This window comes from Megalops cyprinoides, chromosome 3 (assembly GCF_013368585.1).
Source record: "Megalops cyprinoides isolate fMegCyp1 chromosome 3, fMegCyp1.pri, whole genome shotgun sequence".
NCBI classification, from domain to species: domain Eukaryota; kingdom Metazoa; phylum Chordata; class Actinopteri; order Elopiformes; family Megalopidae; genus Megalops; species Megalops cyprinoides.
The window spans coordinates 52,877,220-52,887,968 of record NC_050585.1 but is presented as its reverse complement, the minus strand read 5'-3'; the positions used below and the strand labels follow the sequence as shown (position 1 = coordinate 52,887,968).

Below are 10,749 nucleotides of genomic sequence, written 5' to 3'. Positions count from 1 at the left end.
CTTTCTTATACACTCTTTTCTCTCCTTCCTTTCTCCCTCTGTCCCACACATTCTAAATGCCTGAAGTGTGTATTTTCAGTGCTGGGACCCTGGGAGTCACATACTCCCTGCCCTGGGACGGGAGGGGTGGAGGGGAGGCCTGCCCGGGACGGGGGGTGAAGGGGAGCCCTGGAAGGCAGCGCTCTGTGTGGACCTCTCCAGCCTGTCCTACAGGGCGATTAGTGCTCTAATCACGGCCATTAAAGCTGCCTCTGAGGCCGTGCAGGGGGGGGATTAGCCCGGCAGAGACTCGGGCTCACCTCTGAGAACAGAATCCTGCTAATTGCTGCCCAGGTGAGCCTTAGCCCCACTCCAAAGCCCCCGACAGAGGAGATTTGGCAAAGTGTCAGGATTATGGGTGTCCCAGTGGTGGCTCTGTCGGCGTGTTATTCAGAATTCAGAATTCCTCAGCACAGGCTACAGCGCCCGCTTGTCATGTGGAAGTCACGACGGTCACTGAAGCCACGCACAACTACCTGACGTTAATCGATTGTTAAAGATTTCAAACGCATCCATAGAATTCAGACTTGAAGAACACAAATTAATTGGAATTTCATTGTTTAATTTAATCTAGACAGTAAAAAAACATGGAAATTTGCTAATGAAAATAATTCTTAACTCTGGAAAGAACATTTCTGAGTGTTTTTGGCTCCCTCAAAACAGCTGAGTCACTAAGAGTTCCGGTAATAATGGGAGTCGAGCATGAGCGAGGAGTCTTTATTGACTTTTTATTTTTAAAAAATGCAGCAAAATTCAGCAAAGTATCTGGTGCTGACGTAAGAGGACGAGTTCTTATGTAAAGAGAATGTTTCATGCACACAGCAGATGTTTTATGGAGCAGTGGGTTGTGAGAAAACATCCTGATAGTGCCACATCTCATTCATAGCTCTGTATGAATATGCCTGCCTGCAAGGAGACTCTCCCAGTGACAGCTGAAAACCTGCTCAGAGTGGCCTGAAGAACTATCGATTATGTGACCGGTTCTGAGCTTTTATCCGACTGACATCAGTTATTTCAAAGCTTGAAGTCCATCTGATCCTAATCATTTCAAATATTCTGACCTTGAGTCATGAAATGAGCTTGAATATAATATCCTTACTCATGATTAAAAAGAACCTGACCACGCCAGCTCATGTGTGCTTTTTGTTGCATGAGATTGTTTTCCTCTGTTTTTGATAACAGGTGAAATGTGATGGTTTGGTTATGCCCCAAAACCTACCTGTAACTGTTAATAAAACCTCCAGGGTTATAATGGTGGCCTTGGCAATAATTAACAGCAAATAAACTTTTACATGAAGTTAAATTAAAGATTCACCATCTTAACCTGGTATGCATCTTTGTCTCCGATTCTCCCCCACCCTGGTGTCTTGCTTTTGACCCTGTCCATTTTTGGATGATCCTGTCCGTGGACGCGTTTGCAGAGTCTCTCTTGTGTGCAGGATGAACCCACAGCAGTGCAGTGGTGGAGACCCAGCGGGGCACGGCTAGCATTACTCCCCTGTGCTGCCACTGAGCCAGAGACTGCAGGCTGGACATTCCTCTGTGCTGGTGCTGGTTTGCACTGCTTTCCAATGTGCCGTGACTATGAACATTTCATTCTGTTCTTTTATACCGCATTTTTGGTGTAGGAATCTGCCTTGTGTTTATTGAGCTGTGGTTGAATTTTATTTAATTGTGAATCTCTTCTTTTGGACTGGCATGAAGATATTAAATATTTCTATGTTAGCATTTTGTCCATTGGCAGTTGCTGTTTTTTTAGGTTTTGCATTTTCTATGGAACCAGAACTCTTCCACAAAATAAAGGACTGCACGGTATTACTCAGAGACTTAAACAAGAACTTGACATGCACTGCCCAACAGCTGGGGCTGCTTACCTTTACTCCCTCTAATGGCAAAACAAGCTATTGCTGCCTTTTGGTTAGGGAACGTGATTCATCATTCTCAGTGGCTAGCTGCCTGATGTAAAGGTCATGCTAACAGCATCGCTTACTGTATTAAAGAATGAACAAAGCCTCTGATTCCACATTCATTGGCATTCCAGCTTATTAGCTAGCCACATGACTTTGAAGTAGAGAAGAAAGGTCAAACCACAGATGCAAGCACTTCCACAAATGAAGACATTCTCCTCTAAGCTAGCTGAAGACATCTTCTAACGTCAGCACACCAATAGCTGGCAGTCTTACTTATTCTCAGTAGAGTTTTGGTAAAAGAAGACTGCAGATAGGGGATTTTTCATTTATTTTTCCCATATGGCATATGGTTTACTGTGGTAACTAATGTGAGATAAAAAATGATTTACCATATTGAACTTTTATTATACATATATACACACGTGTGTGTGTGTGTGTGTATGTGTATTAAATGGAAATTTCATAGCATCATTGAGACTTGGCCACTGTTGAGACACACAGTATCTGTCTCATGATGCAACAGGAGACACATTGGGATGCAGCCCTCATTAATGAAAGCCCTGTTCAGAGGTCAGAGGTCAGAGGTCATCCCCTGCACAGCGTGGAGCTGCAGTGGCTTTGCCTCTGCTTCACTGCACACAGAGGAGACGCACACCAGATCCCGGCTCATCAGCTCCCCTCTCACTGGCCCATTCACTCACGCATCCATCTGTATTTCCCGCTACTAAGATGATCACAAAGGTAGAGAGACAGAGAGCAAAAATTACTGTGAAGGGAAACAGGGATTTCTAATTTCAGTTGTGATTGCAATTATTAAATGTTATTTTAAATGTGTATATCTCTATATGTGTATTAGTGGTAAGGACCAGAGACTGTAACCGAAAGGTTGCTGGCTTGATTCTCCCCGGGGTGCTGCTGTTGTACGCTTGGGCAGGGTACCTAACCCAGAATTGCCTCTGTATTTACTGTATCCAGCTGTATAAAAGGCTACAACTCTGGAGAAGTGCATCTGTTAAATAACAATAATGCAGTGTAAATATATGGCTTTATTGTTCAAAAGATAGACTAGGCTAGTCGTGGGTGAGATCAGTCCTTTCTCAGAAACATTAGGAACTGTTTACACTCAGCCACAGCACACGTTCTTTTTCTCTTTCTCCCCTAATTTTCCTGTCTCTCTCTTTCACTCGCACGTCGTGCCTCTTCGGTGAGGCTGCAGTTGGCAGGTGTGGTGTAGTGCATTCCGGCACAGAGCGATATAGATAGCTGAGAGAGTGTGAACACACTGCTGGAGCTGTAAAAGGAAGGTGGTGTTTTAACAGAGAGGGCTGGTGGAGCAGGATCTAATCACCACAGTTTGCTTGCTTTTTTAGCATCCTGCTTCGAGCAGCAAACAGCCAATCACAGCTGAGAGGAGGAGGGGCAGCGGGATGGAGTGACAGGAGGGGGTGATTGGTGGAAATCCATCAAAGGAATCATTGCTTAATTTGGCCCGGCAGGATGGTAAAGCTGGCAACACTGACATGAAATTAATTAGAGCAATTCTGTGAGGAAAGAGAGAAAGAGGGAGAGAGAGGAGAGAGAGAGGGGAAAGAGGGAGAGGTACATAGAGAGAGGGGAAGGGAGGGGGAGAGAGAGAGAAGGGGATGGTAGCATGTGAAAAAATAAAAAAAATGCAGAGAATGGGCTGAAAGGGGAAATCGAAACAAACTACATTAAAGATGCAGCTTCAAAAGCCATTGAGGGCATTTAACAATTCACTCCTATACATGCAGACTGCTTAGCCCTCAGCCTGTAGATATTGTAGAAAGCTGCTCTCACATCGGTGTAAGGATTGATCTCACATACATACAGAGCAGCCAGGCTTGCCTGGACCCTCTGCACGCTGGGACTGCATCGGGCAGAACCCCCGCTGTTTCATCAGTGGCTCAGACAGCCAGGAGCGCAGGGACTCCGAGAGACCGCTGCAGCACCACCAGCAGGCTCGGCCCCAGGAGAAAATACAGAGGGGTGCAACTGCAATCCACAGGGGCGCACAAAACGTCATAAATGCTATGCAGACATCGCGATATAAGGAGATAACTGGGGGTGCACTGAGGTCCGTCCGGGGGTGCAGTGCACCCCTAAGCACCCCCACAGCGCTGGGCCTGACTGCCAGCCTCCTTTCCCTCCGCCTGCTGGGCGTGCTGTATGCCCTCTCTCCTGCTCCAAAAGCACGGCTCTCTGACCCAGGAAGTGATCCCTGCCTGCTGGCCAGCTGCACTTCCTGTTTATTCGGTGCTGCCTCTGTGATGGAGCTGCTCTGCACTCTTCAGCACATTGTGCTGAAAGATGACACCTTCAGGAAATTTCAATGGAAACACAATCTTCAGAGCATAATATGTGTATTCTATATATAGGAGAAAGTAATTACATATTCAATCAAGGAAGATGTTCCACACCCTCCCCCTCTTTCTCAAATAACTCACTTTTATTATTATTGTAAAATGTTTTAATTGGATTCTGTCTCCATCCACTGGTTAAGCTGTTGCTCTGAGCTGCAGAGGAAAGCTATTTAAAGCCAAATAGATATAATACCTATCCCTACAATTATTCACCTGCTTATGCATGGTTTTATGCTGTTGTGTCAATGCAGATTGCATTGGGTCAGAACTAAATGCCATTTCTCCCTTGCGGTTTACATTTTTACCTTGGAGTTTTGTACAAGCATAAAGAGACTCCAACATGAATCAGATGAATAATTTCAGTGTGAATCGGGTGAAGGACTCCAGTGTGAATCAGATAAATGACTCCAGTGTGAATCGGATGAAGGACATTAGAAAACTGCAGTATCAGTAAGCGTTACAGAGGTGCAGTGGCTTGTATTAAGAGCGCAGTAAAAGAACACCAGCAGTACATTGTGTTTCGTTGGCTTTTTTGTTATCATCATTGGTAATAAGAATAATAGGCTAGTGTTTCCGTTCCTGGTGCGTTCATTGTATAAGTGTACGGTCTACTGCACTGTTCCTGCTGATGTTCATTGCGGCAGCTGAGCGTTCACAAAGGCAGAGTGTTTATTGCAGCCTGTGAGACAGTCCTCGTGCTCCCGGGTCCTGTGTTTACTCTCGCTCCCGTGACTTTATAAGATGCACCTTTGTACTTTCGCTAAGTCGCTCCAGACAGGAGCATCTGCTGAGCGGTGGAATGTAAATGTAATGTCATTTACATTGCAAATGTAATGTAATTTACAATGTTAATTACATTTTATCAGTGTCCGAGCTGACACTGGCCATCTTTTGTCGTGGACTGAAGGCCCCCCTAACCAAGCACGATCTCTCATTCCTCCTATGTCTAATTACATACAGGGAAGTGTTCTTCTTGCGTTATATGTAATTGGATGTGTGGAAGCATGTGTTTGCATTGTGATGGGAGCGGTATAGTCCCTGGGCTGTGCATACTGCAGCGCTCTCATACGATGACTTTGCCACGCACTTGTGTTTGCAGCACTTGTGTTTGCAGCACTGTGTTTGCAGCACTGTGTTTGGTGCACTGTGTTTGGTGCACTGTGTTTGCAGCACTGTGTTTGCAGCACTTGTGTTTGCAGCACTTGTGTTTGCAGCACTTGTGTTTGCAGCACTGTGTTTGCAGCACTGTGTTTGCAGCACTGTGTTTGCAGCACTTGTGTTTGCAGCACTTGTGTTTGCAGCACTGTGTTTGCAGCACTGTGTTTGCAGCACTGTGTTTGCAGCACTGTGTTTGGTGCTGATGCCTGTGTGTGTGCGGTCAGCCGTGTCCCGTTTGCACACCGGTTTCATGCCACGTTATTCGATGCACAGTGTAAGTCGCTCTAGATAACAGAGTCTGCAAAATGACAATAATGCAAGAAAATATAATGCAATGTGATGGAATGGAATGCTATTTCAGTACCGTTCATTTCAACACAAAGACACAAAGTAGGAGAGGGTGCGTGAATCTCGGCTGCAGAACCTTTGATGTGAAACTGTTAAGGTATTTAATGATGCTGGTTTCGTTCAGCAGGTCCTGGACACACACTGTTGGGGATTGGGGGACAGTGAACACATTACACTTGAAAACACCTTGCTCTTTGTGTTTGTGTGAGCTGGCTGAGCACAGATGATAAAAATACAGCCCACATTTAAACAGATCAGTCAATGGCGTGGTCAAGTGTAGGGAGACAGTTTTGGGGATGTTTGACCACCCGAATTTACACCTAGTCTTTCAATATGTGCCATTAACCACAGAGAGACAGAATTACGGTTTAGCTTCATCTGTTTGGCAGTAGAACACTACAGGGTGGTATCTGTGCACACCACATTTAATTGGTGCAGAGAGAAGACTGCCCCCTGCTGGTGGCACCTGTGAAAGCGTCATACTCACGTCTTTTAGGCAGCCCATGAAGTTGTTGCTGACGGGGGACCCGGGCAGGTCGGCTGTGTTGGGGCTCCCCCCGATGTAGAAGAAGTCGTCCGAGCCCAGCATGGTGTAGTCCTCCTGGGTGTACCCCGTGGTGGTCAAAATCCCGTCCACCGAAATGGTGACCTTTAGTGACCCGAGCCACAGAGAGACAGAGAGAAGGAGAGAGGCAGAGGGAGAGAGACAGAAAGAGAGGGAAAGATGAGAGGTAGTGAAAGTGGTAGGGAGAGAGGAAGAGAGAGGGCCGGAAGCAGAGAGGTGAGGAAGAAGAGAGAGAAAGGGACGGAGAAAAGGAAAGAGAGGGAGAAAGCAGGGGCAAAAGAGGGAGAGAAAGAGGACGTTAGGAGCAACAGAGAGAGGCATAGAGGATGGGAGGAGAGAAAGAGGGAATGAGAGCGGGGAGAGGAGAGGAAGAGGAAGAAGGCAGATTAAACACAACGCTTAGAAAGTGTTAGCTTTGTTCTGAAAGCTATCGTTCGAAATACTTCCTCCCACACACCTCAGGGGACATTTGTTCAGGAGTGCAGTTGCAGGGCCCAGCCATGGGGTGGGGCTGTTTTGTTTTTTTGTTTTTTTTCTGTTTTCTTTCACAACGTCCCAAAAATAAGTCTAACCGCTTTTCTCATTCACTGTCGAGGAGACACGCTTCTTAATGCAGGATTTTTGACTACAAGATTATTTTGATCTCATTGATCTGTTGATTTGTTTTGATTTTACTGATCTGTTGGTAAGATTCGATTTGATTGAACTGTCGATTTGATTTGATTGATCTGATTAAATACTGATCTGGGTTAGCTATCATTTGTCAATTATCTAATCTAAATCCCAGAGGGGACACATTTTCTGTCTGAGGTGTGTGTTTGTGCCAAGAACACACCAGAAACACAAGGTGTTTGACATTTTTTAAATCAGGTGCCAAAAACAAAGCTGGTGAAGCTGGTGCCAGTTCTCTCAGTTACAGTTATTTCAGTTCTCTCAGTTACAGTTATTTCAGTTCTCTCAGTTACAGTTATTTCAGTTCTCTCAGTTACAGTTATTTCAGACCAATTCCATTCCAAACGTGTGGAACTGAGCAACGGGATGATCTTAATCAAACGCCTTAAATACTGACCAGTGTTACTGACTTGATGAAGATTAGCAGCAAGAAAAAATTAGCAGAGGTGAGATGAATTAAACACACGTATGACAATCACACACCAGTCACACCACGCCTGTCTGTCACACTGGACTAACGGCCTCCACCTGCCGGGTGAAGCTGAACTCAGATCAGTATTTGAAGTCAGCAACTAAGGGTGTGACTGAGAAATTCTCACATATGTATGCACACACACACATATCTGCTGTTACATGGGTATATATGTCCAATGTCTTTATGAATCAACATATTTTCTTTCAAATCGATACTCATGTTATCATGAAATCACTCATTCGTACTGCACTATAAATGTAATACTGATTCAGCATGGCAGAATATCATCATCATCATCATCAGTGATTTCAAGGGAAAATATATTATCAGATTTAATTGAACAAAGGTCCCTTTATGTGATTCAAAGGTCTGTGCTGTGATGCAGAAAATACATATAATGCATGGCTTTGCATATGATGAGACGCCACTTCACTTTCCAGGAAAACTATCAATTATATTTTAAAAGACTTCTGATTCCTCACAGAGCAGTATGTGTCAGCTGCCTTCTAATACTGGGAGAAAGTGAAAAGCACATTAATTATGACTAAATTATGAAGTTGCATCCCCACTCCAAGGTAACATTATTTTTGAAGTGACATTTAATTTTCTGTTGTCGAGCAATCAAAACGAGTAATAATTATATTACTTCAGAATTTTAAAATTGGTCTCACTGAGTTCCAAGCATCCAAACAGAAACTCAGTCCTTGTAGAAAGTCATCAGTGTTGGAAGTCAGGATTTAGATTAAAAAATGCCAAAGATCCTGCTGAAATGTACAAATTTTCATATTTCACCCCATTTCAACTTTTAAAAGAAAGTAATGCTCATTTCTTTGTTTACCACAGTTTTTCTTCATACATGTAAAACAGTTAGAAGTAAATACTTTGTCACTAAAAAAGCATAAAATTAATTAATAAAATATGTATAGGGATATCATGCTGATTTAAAACACCAATAGCCCTACATGGACTACCTTCAGCCTTGTCCAGTTTTTTTTTTAATTTTTTTATTGGATGCTACATAAATGCATACATGGACAAGATTAAAACAATTAATGATACCCATAATAAATACTAAAGTTATTGAGAAAATAATTAAAATGCAATTTCTGCCATGCAGTATGCAGAGTGTGAGCGGGTGTGCGGCTGCAGTAGGAGTGGTTGCTGTCTCACACTGACCGGCAGCATGCTGTGCTACAGAAACAGCCAGGAGGAGATGACTGAGGCTTCATAAATCACAGTGTGGGACTGGATGCTGGGGCGTACGTGTTGGAAACAAAGTCTGGGAGTATAAACTGCTCCCCTGCCTCTCTCCCGACCGGGCTATCTGCTGCTCCGCTGGCCTGTTACCTGCATTTCCCCAGGCCTGTTACCTGCTGCTCCCTTAACCTATCACCTGGAGGTCAACCAGCTCTGTTACCTGTATTTCCCCTAGCCTGTTACCTGCAGGGTACCTGGCCTGTTACCTGCAGTCCCCCTGGCCTGTTACCTGCAGGGTCCCTGGCCTGTTACCTGCAGTCCCCCTGGCCTGTTACCTGCAGGGTCCCTGGCCTGTTACCTGCAGGGTCCCTGGCCTGTTACCTGCAGTCCCCCTGGTCTGTTACCTGCAGTCCCCCTGGCCTGTTACCTGCAGTCCCCCTGGTCTGTTACCTGCAGTCCCCCTGGCCTGTTACCTGCAGTCCCCCTGGTCTGTTACCTGCAGTCCCCCTGGCCCTGACAGCTGCACTCCTGGGAAATGACCCTCGGTGAGGCCTTTTAGCTGCATTTTGTTCTCCGTACTTCCCTCAGCGAAGGGCAAGCCATTTTTATGTCTGCTGTGGCTGTTCTGGGGGAGGGACTCGCCCTTATAAGGGCATTGCTGTTGGAGGCGGGGTTATAGAAGTTGTCGGAAGTGTGTTAACACTGGGCAGATTGCACAGTCCACTCTGAGGACCTTTATAGAAGTGTGTGTGTGTGTGTGTGCGTGTGTGCGTGTGTGTGTATCAGTGTTTTCTTGGAGCGGGGGGGCGGGGGAGGTGTATTTGTAAGTATGGTGTGCACATATATAATTGTGTGTATGTGTCAGTTGGGGGGATATTTGTAAGTGTGGCATGTGTGTGTGTGTGTGTGTGTGTGTGTGTGTACATGTGAGAGAGTGTGAGGTGGCAGGAGGGTGAGGGGAGTGACTAGCAGTATGTGCTGGATGTACACGGCCATGCCGATACACAGGGAAAGTCCGTTGGAGGATTCCTCGTGGCGAGACTCTGAAACTGCAGGGGGGCGCAGTGGAGACGGGCCCTTGGTGCGGATCGCTTTCAGCCTGGCTCAGGGAGCGCAGAAACCCCGCTAATCAGCGCGCTTTTGGAGACAGGCCCTCCCATCACCACTTCCATCTGAGACCCTGCCAGGAAATGCCCTGCCAAACCGGGTCGTGCTGTTAATACCATCATTAACGCCTAATTAATTAATTAATTCCAGCCAGCTGCCAGCCACCTGCTAGGATTTCAGAGAGGACTGATGCTGAAACAGGTCCGACCATTCTTCATGCCTTCAGCATGCTGTTAGAATACAGTGCGCACCGGCTCGAGAGTGCCACCTATGGGCAGGCTGTGGAAATGCGGACACGGCTTTGTAATTACCTGCACAACACATAAAAACATTACAGTAGTTTGCGGGTGTTTGTAGGTCAACACTGCCCTGGGACCAGTGTACAGGTGTCTTCATAAGATTATTCCTGCTTTATTATCGTGAAAAAGAACCGAACACATCACCAAGGCAGGAGCACTGCTGCATTTTGGACAGGAAGGTGGTGTCGGACCCAGCTTAGTTCTCACTGCTGCTGAGCTCATGTGAGAGAAACCTGGGCCTTTCATTAATGAAGAAACAGGTACTGTACACTAATGGGGTGCGTTTACATTACGCTGCAGCACTGAAATATATACGTGTGTTCTACAGAGCAGCGAACTAAGCTTTGAGTTGTAATTTCATAATTGAAATTTCCACGTTTCAATTAAAAAAGACACATTCATAGTGTCTGTGTCAATCCAAACCCTCAAGAAAAAATGTAATTTCTGCCTGTGAAGGAAATCATTTCTAAGAGGAGGGAAAAAAGAAAGATCCGACAAATGTGAAGAACATGCGTCTGACTCCCACGCTTCCTGTTTCAGGTTCTCAGATTCATACACAGCTATAATTAAACACAGTTGATATGAGGAGCAGCGCGCT

General features: G+C 45.4%; 1 protein-coding gene across 7 annotated transcripts in view; it reads right to left on the bottom strand.

Annotated features, from left to right (window-relative positions):
* The window catches only part of nrxn2a (neurexin 2a), a 575,558-nt gene that overhangs the window by 311,539 nt on the left and 253,270 nt on the right, over positions 1-10,749 (bottom strand). For all 7 annotated transcript variants that reach the window (XM_036523412.1, XM_036523417.1, XM_036523416.1 and 4 more), the window contains one exon: positions 6,324-6,485. In XM_036523412.1, the coding sequence (XP_036379305.1) occupies positions 6,324-6,485 (162 nt within the window). The remainder of the gene's footprint in view (positions 1-6,323; positions 6,486-10,749) is intronic.